At 30.3% G+C, this 23668-nt stretch overlaps 1 protein-coding gene across 3 annotated transcripts in view; it reads left to right on the forward strand.

The window, feature by feature from the left end:
* The first annotated feature begins 5859 nt into the window (after positions 1–5859).
* The window catches only part of MS3_00006061 (uncharacterized protein), a 44423-nt gene continuing 26614 nt past the window's right edge, over positions 5860–23668 (forward strand). For 2 of the 3 annotated variants that reach the window (XM_051214161.1, XM_051214162.1), the window contains exons 1-2: positions 6080–6260; positions 13706–13828. In XM_051214161.1, the coding sequence (XP_051073537.1) occupies positions 13802–13828 (27 nt within the window). In that variant the 5' untranslated portion in view covers positions 6080–6260; positions 13706–13801. Of the gene's footprint in view, positions 6261–13705; positions 13829–23668 lie in introns of all 3 variants that reach the window. The other variant, XM_051214163.1, reaches the window with a different exon arrangement.

The raw sequence follows: 23668 nt of genomic DNA on the forward strand, positions 1-23668 counted from the left end.
AACAACTGAGTCTTGTGGAGGTTTTCATTTTCTCAACAGCCAATGTCCATTATGAAGATCTTTAAGGAAAAACTTACATAACGAAAGAGGAATAACAACACGATCGTTTAAACAAAAAATTTCATCAGGAGTAATGGACAATTCATCCCACTTTGAAAAAATTGACAGGAAATCTACTACTCAGATTAGCGTTTTAAACCTTTCGCATAACACTGAGTATACATCCAAAGTATCGACGAGTTTCACCAATGAGATATGAACAGCCCACTGGTAAATATCGTACTAATAAACAGTTTATAGTATCAACCGGTTTACAATGCAATGACTGTTGATATATGTAAGTAAGCATGTTGTAAATCACCAGTCTAGATGGTCTCTGTCGAATGGTCGGGGGCCTACTCGCGTTAGACGGGAATGGTGTGACGAAGCAGCTAACGTCGAAGTCACACCTCGTGGTCAGCACCTTACGTGGACTACCCCATCGACGTGTCAAGGTACTACAGATGCTTTGGAGACTGTACAACACGGAGGACATGATTACAGAAATATATTAGTTATAGTAGATACAAGCGAAAGTAAGATCATTGCCGCATAGGCCCGTCTATGACGTACGATTATTTGATGCGCGTTGGTTATACTTGGCCTTGACAGGGATCGATGATCGGTTCGATATTTAGTGACCCAACCGCCGGATGATCTGGCTAGGGTTCAGTGACATTTCTCTGGCCCTACAATGTTAAATTTGTTTGTCACTTCTGTGCTGAACACTTATTAGAATTCACCATAATATTCTTCTCAATTAAGCAAATCAATACAACAATAAGTCTCTGGCCATGATCTACTTTATCAGAGCCATAAATAATAAGATCACCTTTATAAACTTCAAAACCCTCAAGATCAATGACTCCCTTATTCATCACTTCCTGAAATATTGGCAGTAAAACAAATGGATCCAAGCGGAAGGAAGATGAATCTCAACAAACCAAAGGAAGTGTTAATTGTTGTCAAAAGAGATGGAGATTGATCTACGAGCATATGAAGATAAGTGTATTTGAAGTCAAGTTTTGAGAACACTTTAGAACCGTGAAGTCGATTAAGGATATCTTCAACCTCCACCGTTGTTCACTTTTCTTTCAACAAATGACCCTATTTCACTAACTGGAAACTCACAGGGCGTGTATGAAGAATTATCATCTCTAATTTGCAATTTACAGCATCCTCGTATATGAGATTTGCGTCAAGTAATCCCCAATACTGTAACTTAAGTGAGTCAAAATACAACGTTATAATCTAAAGGTTTTAAGTTCTTGAATGTAATAATGGGCTCTATATTGCCTGTGTCAACAATAAAGTCATGGAGTGAACCAAGGGAGGTATGTAATCACTCCTGAATATGGACATTACCTTTCGAAATTGTGGATAAAGATAAACGATCATTAGAAAGCCGAACTACAGTGTTCATAATTCTTAGTGGTTAAATGAGTAGTAGTTTTACAAACCGAATAGATGTGTCCCATTTTACACCACTTATAGCATTTGGCAAGACGAAAGATACATGAATTAGTAAGTGGAATTTATCACAGGATAAGCATTTACCAAACCTGTGCTTACCTCTTTAACCTGATTTGCAACTGCTCAGTTAATTGACATTCATGTTTTTCACGTAAACAAGAATTAACATCACTTAAACGCCCACGTGGATGACCTTAAGTACGAATCGGACTAGAATAACAATGTAATGCAGTAGAATTATTGATGTCATGGAACTGAATTTCATGAACTGTTTCATGTATGATACACTCGGTTCTAACATTTTGGAAGGATCACTTCGGTATTTGTATAAACTCTCTCGCTGGATTTAGTATGTTAGTTTCTGAAATTAATTGATCACGCAGCTGCACGTGAAGTTGGTCGACATGATTACACTTGGTGTCTTGTTTCTACAACTCAGGGATACATTCTCTAACCTTTTGGCTGTTCTGACGAAACATTTTATGAGATATCATCCTTCCACAGCATTCAAAATCATATACTTTACACGATTTAATAGTCATTCCTTGAGAAGTGAAGTGAAATAGGCTTATCTGGGAATGCCAAGTATTTTAGTAAGTTATAGGTATCCTTTCCGATGAGTGTAAGGAAGTGAGCCACAATTTTATCATCCTTGTCTTACTCTAGATTTCAAACCTTTCCATGAGATCTTCGAAAGCCTCAGAAGTTTGGTGTATATCCAACCGTTCAATCACACTCTCCATCACGACGCCAATAGGATAATTGGATATATTCGAATTAATAGTACAATATAAGGCAAGTAAAACCAGGTGATCACAAATGAACGTATTATATTTGGACTTCGTATTGAGCGGGTAATCAAGTTAAAAAGAATTATAGGTTAGTATGATTATCATTGTCTGTTGGTGAGGTGTGGGGCAATGACTTCAAACAGATATCATCGTCCATCCTTATTGACAGTATGGCATTTACTTGACTACAATATGTTTTTAGTTACAGTTCTGGGTGCATTTACTCATACAACCTATGGGAGCAGGAGATGAACGAAACGACAGCATGACCATGTAACTCTAAGTTGACTCTAAAGAAATGTAACCTCCGAATCGAGTTTCATGTATGATACTTAAGCTAGCCTCATCTGACTAATAGTGAGATTAAAAAGCCTAGTAGAAAATGCAGCTGGGAGATTATATTTAACACAATGTAGTGTGAACAGATGAACATGAAGGCAAATAGAAGTGGCTTGAGCCGGATTGTTTATTTTAAAACGGACTCGTATAACATATGAAAAATAGAAGATCGATAAAACGTACCAACACACAGGCAAACAAATCTAGATAAGGAGGAAAAACATATCAAAAGGATATATGGTTAAGTGCTAATCGTTATTGGCATGCGTCTGAATACACTGAGTTTGAATATATTAACAACGGCAAATATATGAAACTATCGAAAACAACCAACAAGACCAGAACAATTTATCTGTCACACGATTTGCTTTGTTTTACACTATGTAAATAGATAGGTGAATAATCTGCGTCACTAAACCTCCTATGCAACTCCCGTGTAGCAGCTGGTTTGAATGGTTCCTTCATAAATACTTTAAAAGTTACTTCAAAGCATTTTTATGGATTTGATGTGGCATAATGGTATTTGTTGAAATCATGCGAAGTAAGCAAGCATAAGAAATATGGGTAGTTAGATTTCAGTTTTTATGACATAAACGAATAAAGCTGAGTTATACCGCCTGATAACCTTGAGATCCAAACCACTTTAATCGATCAGAAAACAGCAAAGAGTTATAAATTACCTACTATACTAAAACTAGATCATAGAATAAGAAATTTAAAATGCTTAAATTAAAACTGATGAAAACTTTAACCCTAACTCTCAATGCTAATGCACAACACATTATTAATTCTTTTGATAAATACCTCATAGTCCTAAAGCAGTTTACGCATTTATTAATAACTCAGTGGTAGAGCTCAGGTTTACCAGAAATATTTTCCGTCTGTTTACATATGTGGAAGACGATTGTCAGGATGTTTATGAAATGCAATATTTATTGGATCCTGTCGTTAAAAACTTGGTAAAATTTTTAGTCAGTTTAAAGTTTCAAATATTTTTCTAATTAACATTTGTTTGATCAGAAATTATATATGGTTTTTTGATCAAGAGTTAAGGATTACAGATTACTAAAGTATGATTTGATCGAATAGAACAATAACTTACATTATTGTTGGAGAATCAAGAGACAAATACAAAAATAAGATATTATAAGACTGATTATGTACAGTGTCTTATAGAATAATAAGAAAATATCGAGAACAAAATAATATGAATTCACTTGGTATCATTTATTTGAATATTCCCATTGATGTTTAGAACTTATTGGCATATGTGCATACTGTGCGTATTACCTCGATATAGCCTTAATTTAACAACATCCATCTTTGCATAAAATATGACTTGTCACTATAGTATCTATACAAATATCTAGTATATGTGCACCATGTCAAGAGTTTGAATAGATATTCTCAACGAACGTACAAGAACTCATTAAAAACGACTAGTTCACTTTAGACACTGAAAGATATTTTATTCAATAGTTTTTAAGATTATTTACTTTACATCACCAATAATAAAATCACGTTGCGCTATTAATAAGCTTCAAAGCATTTATTTCATTTTTTTAATATACAAATGACTGTGCATTGGAGAAGTTATTTTGTTAAATGTTACATTTGTTATTGAATTATGTTAAAAAGTTTCTACTGCTGACTATTTATTGCCATTTTATATAAATTTAATAGAAAACTTATCAGTAGATAAGAAGTATATGCGACATAAAAACGTTTTATAGACATAAACTGTCATGTTATAATGAGCAGGAAATTGATTAGACATCCGATGACCATCTCTTATCAATGTGAACATATAGGTTATACTGTTTGTACCTTCTAATTATGGTGACATCAGCTTCATATCACAGATAAGTGTATAATTTCATTGATTTGGAATAAAACTTCTACTGTTCAGATAATTAATCTTCCGATATTAATTTCATATGAGACTTAGATTACTAAAAACGTTTCATTAATAGTTACCATTCGGTCACATTTTATATCGATCGAGACGGTCAAACTTACTGACTTAACACTTCAATAATTACTTTTTAACACTTGATCATGCTAAAAATAATTAAACGATACGGGTCGTGAAGAATACCTAAAGAGAACATTTTTACAACAAATAAGTAATCTTAAGAAGAAAACTCAGCATGAAAAGTTTACATAACGAAGTAAAAAGAAAAATCTAATCCCGCACGGTGGGGTCGCGGATGCGCACTGCTGAGGAGTCTCACAATAGGACAAAACGGTCGTTCAGTGCTTCTAGGTTTTTTTATGATGGTCTAGCTTCAACTAACTCATGATCTCAACTACTGAAGTCACTACAATGTTCACAAAACCCCCTTTGATACTAATCAACCTATGTTAATTAGTGACTGGTTTCAAGAGGTATTTCCTGGAGTTCTAGTGGAAAACAGTGACCAGTGGAGTTCAATCGGGCGTGTTGGGAGATAATAACTCACTGAAAACAATAGTGGATGTGCCGCTCAATTTCATGGATTATTTGAAATTAGACATTAACACCGTTGAATGTTTACCGGCTCAGTGGTTTAAAGGTTAAGCGATAGATCCTTGGTTGGAATCTCGTGAAGTGTGATGGTGAATACGCACTGCTGAGTTGTCCCGCAATAGAATGAAACGACCATCCACTGCTTCCATGTTTTCCATGGTGGTCTAGCTTCAATTGATTCGTGATCTCAACTATTGAAAACAATGATTTCTTTATTATTTACTGTATTTTATTTGTTACTGATTACTTTCTGTAAAACAATGTTAGTTTTTCTTTGTTTCTCTTTTTTCTTTTTTCTTCTTTTTTTGCACAGTAACATAACGATATTATTCAACAGTTATCTTATGTCAAGATTTTTTAAAATAATTTTTGAAAAAAAGTAACTGCTTACTAAATAAAGTTATTACTATTTTAGTACTTTAGTAAATTGTCATACCATATGATTGAATTAATTTACATTATTTCATATATATATCATATCATATCAATCAAATATCTTTTGATGAAAAAATAACGAATTATAATATTTATAGTAGTGAATATAAAAAGAAAAGTATTTACAAGTTCATTGTACTTTATTTTGTTTTTCTTTATTTTTCTTTTTTCTTTTTTCTTTTCGTTTTATATTTTCAATAATCATTCAAATTTCATTAAATTGAAATAATTATTGAAAATTTAATTTAGATAATTTAATAGAAAAATCCCTTTACATTTTATTTTATTAATAATGATAATAATTAAAAAAAATCGATTTATCAAGGTTATGCGTTAGTGTGTTTTGTTTTACATTTTTAAATTAACCAATCATGAATATGTAATTCAAATAAGACTCTATAAAAATAAATTAAAGTGTTATATATATATATATATATTTGATTATTGAATAATTAAAACAATAAATGGAATATTTTGTTTAAATGTGAAGATTTTTAAATGAATTCTTATCAATAAATCTTTTTCAAAAAAAAGAAAGATTAAATTGTTTTTCCTTTTTTTTTCATTTGAATAATTTGAATAAAATCAAGAAATTACTGTTTCAACTTTGTTGTTGTTGTTGTTGTTGGAGATACTTAAATATATATATATTAATCACTTTAAATAACTAATAGGTAAGTAACTTAAACAATATTGGCTTATTTTATTGTTATTATTTTAATTCTGGAGAGAATATAAATCTTTTTTTTTGTTTTCAGTGATAATATCCTAGATATTATAGACTACTATGGAACTTTTTTTTCCCTTTTTTCTCCCTGGTATATATTTAGGTGTAAAGTTGGGACTAATGAAGTACTAAATAGTGTTAATTTGTAGTGTTAGTACTTAAAATCTTTGAAAGTGTAATTATGTTTTAAATCAAATTAAGTTTTATGAATTGTACAAATAGGTTGTGTATAAAATCTTCATTAGATGATTGATTACTATATAATAAAAAATGTTATACTTGTCAAATCTCTAGTACTAACAAAATTTAAATATGCTTGGTAAGCATTAATCTTTTCATTTTTGTAGGTATGCATTGCTGAAGGGTGCCAATATAATGCAAAACTAGATATCAACTAGTTCTAAAAGTAAAACATTAACCTTTTTAGATCGTAATTTTAATAGAGAAAAACCATAAATGAAAAAAACACACATTGATACATTGACTACCTATTTTTCTTTCTGAAAGTTCATTAGATTGATGTAAAAACCGACATCAATCATATTGATTAACTGTGTTGCCTCTTTAAATGTTAACTTTACTTATTCCAAATATTTTTCTTAACTGCCTAAGATTGTTCTAGTTGACTTTTCAATATTAAATATTGTTTTTAGTTGCTAAACACTTACCAGTTTTATTATATAAGTTTCTGTTAAATTTTATCATGTCGATGTTGAAATGTTTATTGTTCATCTTAAACATTAAGCTCAATTTTATAAAATACACTAAAATATCAACTTGTAAGAATCTATTTGATAATATATCATTGTAGTAAACCAAATATCTGTAAACACAATGAAATGACAACTTATGAACGATCTTTTGTTCTCAAATTTTCAGCTTAAGTTATTTAATCTATTAAAACTGTACTGCGGGATTATTGAACACTTTAAAAAATCTAAATTCCTTGTAACTTACTAGCAATTAATATAATTTTAATTTCGAACTTTTTATACAAACAATTCAGAGAATTGATTTTGACAAATACTTGTTATGAATACATGATATGAATTCATTGTTTGTTTAGTTTTACTGATAATTTAGTATGCACTGAGTGAAATCTTAAGACTTAAGTAGATCAATTCAAAGGACTTTTAATGCAGGTAAACTACAACTAATGTTCTCAACACGTCCAATAATCATTACGAGGTTGAAAGATAAATTGCCTAGACTAGCCACCTCTTTCTGTATCTATCAATTCAACTGCTCCTGTGGAGCAAATTATATTGGCAAATCTTCTAGGAATTTGTACATTCGGACTCATGAGCATCTCTCAGTGTGGTTAAGCAAGGATTCGGTGAAAGCGGTTAACAGCTCCATTTTAGACTATCTAGTTCAGATGGGACATACAGCCAACATGGAGCAATCTTTCGGAATAATCTATCGTGTTAACAGCAGTCTACCTAATTCCGTCAAACTGAGAATCCTATAGACGACTGAAGCAATTGTTATTCGGATCAAAAAGCTAGAGCTTTGCATCCAAAAGAAATATATTCAGCCGCTCCTTTTACCCTGGACAACTTTGGGGCCAACTAGTTAATAATCAATCTTATAATATGGTGACGTAATTTGATTAATGTTCATTTTATGTCCCAAACTTATTATTATCTTTGCCATTGTTATTATCATCTTTATCATTATTATTATTGTTATTATTATTATTATTATGACACTTGATAATCTTTTTGAGGAATCTATTCAGCATCCACCCCTATCTGCTATATCTGACCTAATTCATATTATTCTACATATTATGTAATTCCTGATTTTTATTCCATTATTCTCTCACTCTCACCCCATGTTGACCATATTTATTCTGATAATTTATCCTACAGTTTCATTTCACCTATAAGCTGATTCAAGTTAACATTTTATATTAGTCAGCCCCAAAATTAACGATTTGATTTGATATGACAAACGACAATTCTCAATTCACATGTTACAATTTCCAAATGATTTACTCTGCCTTAAATCTGGCCAATTTTATGGATTATTAATCTGGATTTATAATTGTAGAACCTGATGAGAAATTCATTGAAAAGAATATTCTTTGTTCATATAATTGTGTTTTAATTTAGTATGAAACAAAGTATACATTTGTATACTTTAAAAGTCTAAAACGAGAGGTTTTTGTTGGGTCGGCTTCCGGAGAACTTCAACGGAGCCTCCAGAGGCCCAAAAGGAGCCGAAAGGCCCTAGCCAATCAGAGTATGATGGAACGTTCAAGAATTCCAGCGTGGCGTGCTACCATTGGTCGGTAGCATAATATGACGTTAACGGATTGGCTGAAATATGATGTTGATTTAACAGACGCCAACATCTATAAATGCCCTTGATTTTCTGTACTAAAATGAACCTTGGGATAAAGTGTTTTCTCTCATACTTGTGTCTTCTCTCTGGAGTTCAAGTCGCTGTGTAGTTCTAGTCTGCGGGTTACGGGAATAGCATAGGAATCGTATATAGCGTTCAACCTACACGACTTATCAGTTTTGGCTTTAAAAAAGAAAACATTATTCAAATTTTAAAGTTTTTAATCAATATCAAAATGTATAATTTTCTAGTTTAATCATGCATAGCAACTACAAATTATTTCTATAACATGTTTATCTTTATTCAATAAATTTCTTAGAATTATATTCTCAATTGATGAATTGATTTTTAAAAGAAAACATTTTGATTAATTTCTAGATCACACAATATACCCATTTCATTTAAGTGTACTCAATACATATTCATCTCTATTGTTAATACTTTTAAAAAGAAATAGTTAGTTATAATCCATGTTTATTAAATCGAAATTGAATACTGAATTTCATCGGTTAACTCCACCTGAAGCCCCTCTTGAGCTACTGTCGTGTTAGGCATGAGGTTAGCGATTTCATCTGGTAGAAAACTAACTAGTTAAAAATAAAACGCTAACCAGAAAAATTAATCCAAAAATTAAAAGTTCCGTTGGTTATAAACTAAGTTTATTGATATTTATTTGTTTATATTTAATTTCAAACCTATAGGAGTTGAGTTTATTCTCTATTCATGATAAAGTTTAATGTTTATTGGGTATTTTCATAAATTAATTCAAGTAGACATTGTATATCGTTAAGTTTTATTTCAGTAGTCAATAGGTGTCTCTTCATGAAAAATATTCTTGTTTAGTTATTATTCTTTTTTGATGTCTATTTTACCGTTTGTTACTTACGCTTATTAATTTTAAATGATTAGATAGTAATTAAAGAGGAAGAATGTCTTTGTAAAATCTCACTGATTGAATTTGAAGTAAATCCAATGTTTTGCCTGGCAATTTGGTCTAAGCTTTTTTTTAAAGAGAAATTATTGAAGAAAATGTACAACTGGTATAACCACTAAATTTTCGATTAGATTGTAACTTAATCTTTGTAATACTGATTTGAATGGATATAAATTCCACTTTGGATAAATGTAAAACAATGTCAATGCGTACACCTGGATTAGATTGATGGTAATATAAATTAATTAATGATAATATTAATAGTTATTGTAAACAAATAACTTTAAAGGCCTCTACATAGTATTGTAAGGAATGGTGCTAATGCACTATGGAGATTAAAAATTATAGTATCTATCTATCTGTCTATCTATGTATAATATATTGTAAATAGTTTAGTATATTAGGATTACTGTGATTAATTAACATCACCGTGATTTAATGAATAGTTCAGAACGAGAGAAAAAAACCCATATTTAACTGTAAGCTAATTGAAATAAGTAACATAAGTAGTATTTAAAGTGTAATTCAAACATTGCTGTACTGCAAAATTAATCTACAGTCTTATTCAATTATTCCATATTATTATATTAATAGTGGTATGATTGTAATTGAGTGATTATGAATAGACCTTCGATATTATTACCCTTGATAAAGTAATTTAATCAACCTATTTTGGATCACTTATATGTATATATAATCTAATTAAACTAGTAATCATTATTATTTTAAAAGATTGTAATTCCGAGAAAGGTTTCAGTATTATTTTGAAACTAAGTTAACAATTGAGTTTAAGCACCAGATATAGATGGTCGACATCGACTTATTTGTACAGATTTTATTTTTGTTTCTGAGCTGTAACATAATTATTTTTTACTGAGTGTCATCAAGTGGTTCACTTATGTATATATACACACCCTTTCAAGGTAAGTTACTGATTATCTATTTTAGTATGCTTATACTTATATAATGATAAAACTAATAGTTGAATACTTTGAATGATTTAATTAATTGTTCAGTTATAAATTCATTTACTTTAGTAGTTAATAATATTCAATATATTATGATGTACAATATATTTATCATCTGGTTACTATGACTATAAATTATAAACAGGAGACACTAGATTGTTTGAACTTACCCATTACAAAAATAGTTATAATGTCTTCATGTAGAAATTGCAGAATACGGTTAATAATTTTATTAAGTACATATTAATGATATTCTCATACATAAAGGCTTCAGAATTTCAAATATAATAAACTAAACATATATGAAAGATCTTTACTTGGTCAATCAACTGTTTAGCAACGTATCAATATAGAAAAACAGTTTTTTTTAATATAGAAAAGTAAATATCAAGATATATCATTCCTAAATAAACAAATCTCATTATTTATGAACTTCAACGATTCAAATATACAAACCTTTTGGCGATCTTGTTTTGACAAATAGATATTTTCCATGTTATTTTCCGATTGATTATTTGAGTAGAAACTTAAATAACTTAAGTAGATATTATCACTCTTGTTTAAATCCGATGGTTTCAAACTGATATTTTATACAGAATAAGAGTAAATTAGTCTAGGTACTATGAAAGTTAGTCATTTATTTGTAAATATTGATTGGCAGAGTTAATTACCAATTATCTATATAGGGTTGTGGGAATTCTTAAGTTTTTATTGAGAACATAAACTGATCAACATTAGACCATCATTGAAAACCTAGAAATATTGAGCTATCATTTCGATCTAGTATAGGACTCCTCGGCAGTTCGCATCCACGATTCTAAAAACCGAATGTCTTGGATTCGATTCAGGCATGCAGGATTCTTGATAAAGGATCATATGACATGGTTAGTCTATGTCGCCTAAAAGAAGTTGGGGAAACAATCAATTCATCTGAAATTGAAAAGGGCTCCAAATTATCGTTTATGAATTTTTGTATACAATAAAATTGCTGCATACGACTGTATTAAAAGGATTTCGGTTGTTACGTAAATAGGTCTGTTCATAGCTTGTTCATTTCTACCGAGAATCAATTGTCGAATTCATGAAATAATCAAAACATTTTAGTATCTCGGTATTGAACTTAATTTTCTGTAATCCTAGGGAAAAAATGTGCCAATTGAGTCACTGAAAGATTGGCCACCTTTATAAGTTATCTTACAGAGATATAGTGTTTTAAGTTTTGAAAAAAACTATCTTTTATTTTAGCAATTCTCTAGAATTAACTTCATGGAGCTTACTAATAGTTACAGTTATGTTCGTTTGCAGTTGTTAATCTATTATTTTCCCAATAAATGATGTTTATAGGAGAAATTAGTTTATTATATTTTCATTCAATATACTTTATACTTAAATGTTTAATGATGAACTAATTTTCATCTAATAACTACTTTTATTTATTACTAGAACTAGTGAATTGTTTTCATTTTAAACATTCCCTCAAATGCCTTGGTACGACTGAGAGTGGGGAGAGTCCGCTCTCTTTCTCGAAATGCTCTCACATGGCCATGTGTATACAGCCACTGTCAAGGAAGTCGTACTCGCTGTCTTCTCGCGGAAGGTCTGTTGTTAACGAAATTGAGAAGGACGAAGAGAGAATATCCGGTGCTTTAACCGGTTGGTGGATACAATGAATGCATCTAGGGGAATCGGGAAACCCTGATTCCAAACCAATGATGCATATGGACTCCAGTATCCTGAAGGAATAAATAACGTATGAACCAATTATTGGTCATCGTCTACCATGGGACTGCATCTCCTCACGTTGTACCACTCTCTTGTGGGTCAGACCTCAAGGTCATATACTCCGACTGTGGTCCATAAGAAAACCACCTGCTTCGGTTTGAGCATCAGGGCAGTATCATAAACCACACAGAAATCAAATGATTTGTGTGGCGCATATGAATTCGGTGCCCCTTCGTACCAATATTTATATACTGAAATAAATAACTAATAAAAATGACTTAAATATTATCCTTTCTTTTAGTCCAATGGTTGGTAGCATTTCACTTACTAAAACATATCCAGTAATACATTTTCTGTATGATTTAATGAACAAATATATGTGAATCGATGGAAATAGAGCATACTTCCTTTTTCTAATAACACAATACAGATTTTATGATGGATTAATATAATTTAGAGAATCATTGGAAATCTGAGAGTATTGTAGTGAATGAGAAGACAAGTGGGGACAATCGAATATACTTCAACAGAAAATTACAGTATGTGTTAGTAAAATCTGAGAACGACAGAGTAAATATTTCATTTGCGAAATGTCAATCAATCGTCTGAGAATTGGTTGTTCCTTCATTTTTACATCAATCATTGTCTGTTCTCGTTGTGTTTTCTTTGATATTGATAAGTTTCTGCCACCAGACATCTGACTTTCGATCGATGATATATACTACTTATATCTATTGACATCAGTAGCACATACCACAGTATTAATTAGCTCTTTCTAATTATCGAAATTTAAACTATATAAACAATGTACAATAAATATTTCACTAGAGATTATCAAGCTTCAATAGTAGTAATATATTCTTAAACATACATTCAAAAATTCAATCACTTTCATCCCATACTTCTAGGCAATTTGCATTACATGAGATTATTTAAGTATCTTTTATTTTTTAAATTTCTTCTTCATCCAATGCTTCCAGATTATCCATGATGGTCTAGCTTCAATTGATTCATAAAATCACAATGAAGTTTATTGAATAGAGAAAAGTACTTTTTTCTTTCTTTCTCTCTTTCTCTTTCATTGAAACAGAATTTATTCTACATATTAAACATTTACATTAATGATTCATTTAACTAACGAAAAAACACAAAAAATTAATTGAAGTTATTACTACTATTAATAATGATAATTTATATGGTCATTTAATCTTAATTTAATTATTTAATTAAATTAACTTTATATAAATTATATATTCATATATGAAATTGATTTAAGTAGTTTAAATATATCATTTAAGTAGTTTATCAATTTGATCATGTGAATGCATTAAACTATAAACATTCTTCTTTTCTTTCTATCATTCTTTTTTTCTTTTATTTTTTTTGCTAATTAATTCATTTTTTTATTTATATTTATAGACTAAATGTTCCATTAATAAAATACTTAATTAATATTTAAATTTATAACGTAACGATTAAAAAAAAACAATATCAAAGGTCAACATCAAATAGAAAATGTCTACTGGTTATATACTACTGACAGTAAGTTCATTTTATTATTTAGTAATAAATTTTTAAAAAAAAGTTTAATTAATTTTTAATATTTTGCATTGAAAATATTTAAACATTTTACTTTAGTCAAATATTTCATTAATTATCTATCTATTCAGTATAAAGCTTACTTAGTTTCATTTCATGTTAAACTTCACTTTATACATTCTCTCGTTTGTTTTTTATAACTAAGAAATTAATCTAAAATAATTATCAGAATGGGTTTTGTATAGAGTTTTAGAAATTTCACTGGCGCAACTTCGTGGATTGGTTGAAGTTAGACATTAACACCGTTGGATGCCGGCTCAGTGGTCTAGTTGGTTAAGCGCCTGGCGTGAGACTGATAGATCCTGGATTCGAATCTCGCGACGGGCGGGATCGTGGATGCGCACTGCTGAGGAGTCTAATCTAAAATAAGCTTTCTTTATAAGTTAAAATCCTAGATATGTCAGTAAATGAAATTTGATTCTGATCGAGTTTGATCTTGAAAGCTTATAGAACTAAACAATATGACTCAAAGAACTCAACTTTATGCAAATCATCTTTCTAAGATGAAAATTCCCAGGATCTTTTTCAATTTGACTAAGTAGGTTAAATGTTCCATGCTCATCAGAAGACTTGAAGATTATTGATTATATCCTATTTGATATGGTGAGTACTCACTGTCTAGGAGGTCCAACTTATAAAGAAGATGAGTATCCAATGGGTACTGGTTTTTGTTATCATCAAGCTGACTATAGTTTTTAACAAAAAGTACTTTTGAATTCAACAATTATTAAATGTATCTTAAGATAGATTAAATTTAAGAGAACTAATTCAATTATTCCCTAATTATAGTTGTCAAATTGTATACAGAATAAACAATTCAATTTTGGACATTGAATTGTTTGTAATGAAATAAAATATATTCAGTAAAATAAACAATTATTTCAATAATTACTTTTGTTTAAATTACAAGTAACAAAAAAGAGATCCACTTTAGTTGATAGAAAATCCATAAGTCATTTGAGTGTTTATGTAAGTAGTACATAATTAAGTCACTTGAAGTAATTGTAATGATTAATAATAAATATATTTTTGTTATATCTCAATGAGCAGGAAAATTGTAGTGTTTCGTGACTTAATGTAAGCCACTTCTTCAGAGTAAATGAATGACGCATTATACATTTACTCCGAAGAAGTAGCTTAATTTAAGTTATGAAACATCAGAAATACAATTTTTTTACTTATTGAGATATAACAAAAATATATTCATTATTAACTCTACCCAATGTTTAATTTATTTGAAACCATCAAGTTCAATCTGGGTGTTGATACGAATGATAGTAATTATTTTCTAGTACATAAGTTATTTATAAAAAGTGTCCGAATCCAACCGTTAGTAACTCGATGCAATTTTGACTAAGTTAATTATGTGTAACGAAATGTATCTCTGTATACATATATTAGTTTGTGTTAGGTCCCGAGAAGCATAATGAATGGTAACTTTGGGATCCTTTGATGGACCAATACTTTGCGTATATTTTTATCGCATAATTGTTAAATAACTAAACTATTCATATTCATATTCCTCTTATTATAAACTTTGTTTTGATCTATGAACCATTATTATACGTTTTACCATTCTTGAATTATGCCCTATCTATTAGTCACTGCCTCGTACATTCACAGCCTCATTTGGCCGAATTTTGTACAAATGTTATTTTCTATTTCATGCTACGTTGTGGTCTGTCTGATTGATATATAAATCCAGTATGTTTGAAATGAATGATTCATATTGCAGAGGCTGAGATTGGTGTTCTGTACTTAACTGACTGGACTAGGCAGGAAGCAGGACCGATAAGTAATCTAGATTGCTCGCACATGTTTTACGCGTCCTTGGTCCGGTCGATAATTCGCTGCTTCTGATTTGCGGCTTTGGGCTATAACAGTTTGTTATGTCAGTGAGTTGTATTAGTAATGTTACAATGAGGTAGGCAGTATGTACAAAAGTTTCGGTATTCAAATACAATGAATTGATGTTCATTTTGAATGAAACTTATAAATACTTGCTATAAAGGCGTATGAAAATACTGTACCATAGTGTAATTTAAAAGAAATCAAACAAAATCACTCAACTGTGTTACGTCTGTAAGAAATCTGTTGAATATAAAATAAAAACTTAGGTTGGTTTAGAAGGACAGAAAAAAGGGTTTGTAGGATGCAGAAATCAAACAAATGAATTAAAAACAAAGTTTGAAATTCGCTGAAATACTCGACTTGAATCTGACTTAATGATCCATTAATTGGTTATTTGCTGAAAGATACACAGATTTTGATTCTAAAGTCATTTAGAATCATGATGAAAACCGTTATGGATAAACATTATTCAAAGTTCCTTAGTTTTCAATGGTTCACTTATTAATGTTAGTTTCCAGTCATAATCCTTTTCAAACTTAACTGAATGTTTCGCAAAATCATTTCTCATGTGAGATAGTAACTCACTGAAGACCATGGTGGGCGGTGACGCAATTTTGTCAATTGGTCGATGTTAGACATTAACATCGTTGGATGCCGGCTCATTAGTCTACAGGTTAAGCGTTCACGCACGCGAGACCGATAGGGCTTTGGTTCAAATATCGCGAGGCGGGATGATGGATGCGCACTACTAAGAAGTCCCATACTAGGACGAAATAACCGTCCAGTGCTTCTAGGTTTTCCATAGTGGTCTAGCTTCAATTGACTCATGAATTCAACGACTAAATTTAACAATAATTAAGAATTTCTATATTCATGCTGATTTCAATTCAACTAATATAAAAAAATCACTGTTTGATTTAAACCAACTATTTCTCAACATTCTTTTTACATTGTCTACTTCAAAAAAGTTGTTTTTTAAGCCTTATATCTTTTAAAAGTGATTGATTATCTTATCATGGATTGTAATTTATTTTAATAATGAAACTATTTACATCTGTAGATTATGATATAGTGGTATTTCTATATCAATAAAATTCATAATTTAAATACAATCCACAAACTGATTAAGTCTAGATTTCATTATTAAATTATAAACAACTTCATAGTAATTCACTTGGCATGGCTTACTTGAATCTTCCCATTGATGTTTAGAACTGCAATTGATCAGTCTCTTATTGGAATATGTGCGTCCTGTACATAATGCCTTAATTCACAAGCATTCTAAGGAAAGATGGCTAGTGGCTAGCAGTGGAATTCAGGACGCGAGTTTCGTCCTATTTAGGACTTATCAATTAAATGCACCTGAATCTCAGATTCGATGTTCACTCTGAGAGTGAGTGGCGAACTGGATACCTCGATGGCATTCGAAGCGAACGGCACTGAGTTCAAGTCCCAGAATGAACACTTACTCTGAACTGTAGGTACATCCAGCTGACGAGTCTCAAATAGGACGAAACGTGTGTCCTGTTTTTCACTGTTAGCCACTATCTATCTTTGCTTATAACTTCATAGTAATATTAATAGTAAATACAAGAACAGACAAGTACACTTTGAAGAATTGATTATTGTCAAATAGAGATTAATTTAATGTCTTTAATTTTCAATCCAAATTATTCATCATTCATAACTCAGTGATATATGTGTTTTTAATAAGAAATTTTCATCTTAATTTAGATAGTCTCGTTAATTGATTGAATGAATGATTATTGATGAGTTAATAGTATTTTACTTTGGAATTCTTAAATGTTACTATCATGTATCCTTATGAATAAAAGAAAGAATATATTTTCGGTGTTTATTAACTGTGATTGTTTTAAATTCCACATAGTGGTAAGATCATAATGATTGGTAATATGACTGACTAGTTAAATTGATAAGTCTTCTTTCAATTAAACATATTTTCGCTTCTTTATTTCTTTGAAGAAAAAAAGTGTATTCAAATCTTTATGATTGTTTGTAATCACAATTTGTATACGTAACTTAATTTCAAAGTTAATCTGTAGTGGTATCATTATAGTTTATTCTACAAAGTGGATATACCGGATCTATATAAAGTGTTGTTAATGTGAAAATCAATTAAAAATTTCAATGGTAAATGATATTAGTGCTAAGATGAACTAAGTTAAATGAAAGATAATTAATTATTCATTAACTATTTAATATACATGGTATTTTTTGTTGTTGTTGTTGTTGGATTTTTATTGAGGGAACTACAAGAAACTATGGAGGGATGAACGGTTGTTTTTATCATATGCTACTTATCTGAGGATACCTGTAATTACATATGTAATCGAAATCAGGGTGTTATGTTCCAGTAACGAATTTAAATAACCAATAAACAGCAAAGATGAGAAGATTGATAGTTTGTGGATAATGGCCGGCTCAATACTAACTAGCTCCAAACGAAGATGATGAACACAAGACTAATGATCACCAGTTCAAGTTTGTAATTATATTTTAGATAGAAGTAGTTTATATACTAGTTGATCAGACTGAATCACGTCATGAAATAAAAAATGACAATTATATGCGATCAAGCTGAAAAGTGGCTGAGAGTAGGGGAAACTGTGAATAACAGGTTGGAAATAAATTAATAATAGTAAATTGTATGACAATACTTGATGGGTTAATTGAATGCTTATGACAAAAGGAATATATCTATAATAATCTAGTTACTTATACAATAAGAATATATATGTAGTAATAGTCCATAAATTAGTCCTAGGAGTTACCATTACTTTAGTCTCCGTTCAGATATAACACATGGACTTTAAGTTCTTAATGAGCAGGATACCGATCACATGCTTAGTTGGCGTTCAGTTGTCTACTCTTTCACAATATAACACGATTACTACTCATCATCCAATTTACCCATTGATCACTGAATAATTAGTCAGTGAATTAGAATTTCTAGATAAAAATTGTCATTTCGAAAAAGAAATATAAACTCAAGGGAAGTAAGGAACACATACTCTGAAAATTAGTTAGCTCTTGTATATAATTAAGTAGTGAACTCTGGTAAGGTTAGAAATAGTTTATGATAGAAACGTATTATAGTAGAAAACATATTGGTTATGATACATAACACAAATTTTACTTGTTGGTTAGAAAGAATATTATTCAGTATTGGATTTTAAAATACTCCTTGATGGAAATCCTTTTGTCTTCAAACAGTCTTTAAAACTGACTTTGTTGTAATTCACATACAATGACACAGGATTATTTACATTGAGAATGTGATAGTTTTGGTAGCTGATTCTTTAAGAGAACAATTCAGTAAAGCTCAGTCTTACTATGAGGTTAACATTAATTCTTTGATATTGCTGTGAAGAATAATTTCCAATTAATAGCTAATTAAAGATGAGTCAGTCAATCAATGAGGTCCCGAGATATTTAAGTTTATTATCAGCTGTTACTCAGATTTGTTTTTAGATGTTAAGAGAGACTGAATTCTTAGTTTTTTCTAACAAATCAAGGGATCAAGCTGTAAGGAGTAGTTGACAAAGTTAACATAAATCTACAGGTGTTTAGTGAAGTGATAAGCTTTATTTACTAAAATAAGACATCAGGAAGTTTATTGAACTTATGATTTCTGCACGAATTGTTACTCATAGATAATTCACATTGAATTACAGCCTTCAAACTAGAGATCAAATGTACAGAAAAAAACTGAAAAGTGTCCAAGGAGCCGTTGCTATAGTAACTGTGATTAAAACAGGTTGATACACATAAAGTCTACTTATGTAAGATGAAGATATAAAACGTTACTGTTTCTTTAATGAATAAGTTTCAAATTAAATTGTTTATTTTGTCTATGATTTCAAGTATTAACATTTTCAACTAAATAATACAAAAATATTTGCTTCACAAATAACATAACTATAAAATCATTTTCTAAGACAATATTTCCACTCAAATGTATTCATTCCTTACAAAAGGTTTATTGCAGGGTGATATCAGTTGAAAAACTATTTAAATGTATGCGGGATTAAACGTGCATTTTATGATACTTTGAAAATCCTTAGCGTTGTACATTTGTGACCACACACGTAGTGAAATCCAGGACCTCTCAATCTAACAATCAGCATGAGATTTTCTATAAATATGCATCTCTCATATGAATTAAACAATCAGACTACTTTCTTTTTGAACAACAAAATGTTTTAAAAAGTATCACTTATCTTTTAAAATTGCCAACGATTTAGTCACTATGGAATATTTATCAACATACAGGTCATTGTTATCTATTCAGTTTCTTATTTAATCACTTCTCATTAGTATTAAATACAATCTAGGTGTTCTTAAATGTAGAGCGATTTCAATTTGTAGTTGTATATATGATAATAGAATAATTTACTTAGTTGAATTTATATCTCACATGTTGACCGAACTTCAATCGATAAGAATATCTTAATTAATCTCTATATTATGGTCACATGAATAGATAATGGAATTCGTAACAAATTCTAGTGTTTTTTGTTTTCAATTTGTTATCATTTATAATACGAACTATACACTTAATTTAATGATAAATGAAAAGAAGAAGAAGAAGAAGACTAAAATAGATCCAATTTCATTGAATTCAAATAAAAGTAAGCACTATAAACAGTATAAAAGATTCATTTGAATGCATTCCTATCATATAACTGTTTTGTAATAGTTCGAACATTGTAAACTAATTAACTGATTGTATTGAATATCATTTCATATACTTGTGTTGTTCCTTTGTACTATATAAACTTGGATTAATTTTGATTTGATTTTGTATTCTCTGAAGAAATGGCTTATAATGAGTAACGAAACATCAGAAACTTTAATTTTTCGACTCATTAGGATATTACAAATATAGTGATTTTGTTAATAACAATTTATTCAATGCTTAATTTATTTAAAATTATCAAGTCAAACCATGGTAATGATACCTACTTAATAAGTTTTCAATCATCAAAACAGATTGACTTAATTAGGAAGAATGTATTTGTAAAATCTCAGCGAAAGAATTTAAAGTGAATCCAACGTTTCATCTGGCATTTCGGTCCAAGCTTGGACCTCTTTATTGTTAATGTTTGTTTGTATAGAATAAGAAAACACAATGGAAGATGAGTTTGTAGGTATTATTATCAAGGTTTGACTTGATAATTTCGAACAAATTAAGCACTGAGTAGATTTTTATTACCCAATGAGTAGAAAAATCAAATTTTCCGATGTTTCGTGACTCAGTATAAGTCACTTCTCCAGAGAATGGTATGAGACTCCTCAGCAATGTGCATCCATGAACTCGCCTCATGAAATTCGAACCCAAATTGTATGATCAGACTGTTCGAAATGTATTGTGCAAATAAATCACATAATTCTGATAAACTTCGTCTTCTTATTGCATTATTGAAATTCATTTATTTCAATTAGTGGATACTTTCTTCGACCCTAAACACCGAACTCTAACAATCACGAATTTATAGCAAAACTTTCGAAATTTATCTTAGAGCTACTTAATAATCAACAAAGAATCGTAGTTTGGCTTTAAATTTCGATTTCTAGGTGACTTTTTTTATCCTTAGCCATTTAATGAGTGAGTGCTGCTAAAATCACCGATTCTTGGACGAGAAAGCTGTCCACTGCTTCTTGATTTTCAATGACACATCACATAACTTTAGTCTATGCACGAGTTTAAAGAATCATAAGCTGTGCATCCGATGGTACATTCTTTCAACTTAAATACTCATCATTAACCTAATTATATTGTTTTGTAGAAAAATAAAACTTTTCTTATTTTAAAAAAAGTAACAACATCACGTAGTACATCAGTTTACTTTAAAAAATCACCACAATCTAATACAATCGTTGTATTTTATATTCAGACTTTCAAGTTACCCATCATCACTTTTTTTTGGACCCGAGACAAGTACATTTCAATAGTCTTTCATTTTGAATTAAATAAATAAATAAATAAATCCCTAAATTAATCATTATGAATTGACTTGAAATTCTTTCATTATTTCAATCCATCTTACAGAAAAAGCTTAATATCCTATATAATAACAATAACGTTAGTAAACTAATTATCCATATACATTACAATACGATAGATACTATTGATTGACATAATTCATAGGAGGTCATTTATACATTGATCAGAATCATATTAATTTAAGCAATTAGTTTAATATTCATATTTCCTTCAATATTCTATTCATTAAAGTATATTAGTTGTCTATTAGAAATCAATCAATTCATTTTATGTAAATATTTCTCTTATGTAACAATGAAATATTATTCTCACTAAACAATCAATTGGTTTACTACTGAGAACTTGTTATACAAATTTTTGTGTATTTTTTAAAAAAAATTACTTTTGACAAAACTGTAAAATGTTCATAGTAAATAAAACATGAGACAACTTAGAAACTATCAGTTTAGGGGTTGTGGAGATTGCTAAGTTTTTGATTGAGATCATGAACTGATTGATGTTAGACTACCATTGAAAACCTGGAAGTACTGGACGGCCGTTTCGTCCTATTGTGGGATTCCTCAACAGTGCGCATCCCGTGGGCGGGATCACTGCTTCCAGGTTTCCAATTTGTCCTTACTCTTAACCTACCTGGGTAATACTGATTTATTATCTAGAGTGGTTATCGCATTGATTCTGTGTACTGTATTATTATTTTTTCTTTTTGAAGGCTTACCTTTACAACCTATCTAGTTGACCATTTAATTTTCACATGAAAACGTCTTAACAAGTATATGTGTGATCAGATTGTTCGAAATGTACTGCGCAAATATACCACATAATTCTGATAAACTTTGTTTTCTTATTGCCTTATCGAAATTTATCAAAGGGACTAATTGTTTTAAATAGATGAATTTCACAACATGTAACTAACCAACTGTAGTTGGAAATATGGATCACTTCTTTGTGACTTATTAGTCTAAAGGTTACACACCTACTATGAGATTCGGATTTCCTATGTCCGACCTTTGTAGTGGTCATGGATGCATGTGACCAAGGAGTCCCATACTCAGACTGGAAATCTGTGCAGTGCATCATTGTTTTATAAATTGTCTAGCTGTAGACAGTCCACGATAATAAAACCACAAAACACATGATCCAGTGTCGGAAAAAATGATCAAATAAGGGGAATGAAAAGTATGTGATAATCCTAAACTTAATTATTAAAGTAAAATTAAAGAATAAGTATATCCTTGCTTGTGTGATTGACTTTAGGCCAATTCAACTTAGATAGATTACGATTATCAAATGAACTTCAGTTAGGAGATATTCTCCTCACTCAATTACAATGAGTTAATGCTGTACCATAATCTAATGGTATCACGCTTGTGTACTTGTCATAAAACTATATATTTCATACATAGTCTTAATAAGATGTTATCAATAATAATTGTCACGACATTTTAGTAATCTAAATTTATTGAAATTCTATCAGATTTTACTGCCTTTTTGTTTATTCATTCTTTCGATTACTTATTTACTTACACCTGTTACTCCCAGTGGAGCACAGCCCGCTGACCACCATGCCACAGTCCACTCTTTCCTGAGCCTCCCTTTCTAGTTTTATACAATTCATTTTCATTCCTCTCATGCCTGTCTCCATTTCCCGGCATAATTTGTTCTATGGTCTTCCTCTTCTCCTCATTTGACTTTGAGGATTCCAAGTGGGGGCTTGCCTTGTGATGCAGTCGTGTGCTTACCTCAATGTGTGTCCAGTCCACTTCCAGCGCTTCTTCCTACTTTCTTCCTCCGCTGGCATCTGGTTTGTTCTCTACCATAGTAGGTCGTTGCTGATAGTGCTGGCCAACGGATCAGAGGTATTTTGCTTAGACAACTGTTAATAAACACTTGTATCTTCTCAACGA

Source organism: Schistosoma haematobium, chromosome 1, assembly GCF_000699445.3.
Source record: "Schistosoma haematobium chromosome 1, whole genome shotgun sequence".
NCBI lineage: Eukaryota > Metazoa > Platyhelminthes > Trematoda > Strigeidida > Schistosomatidae > Schistosoma > Schistosoma haematobium.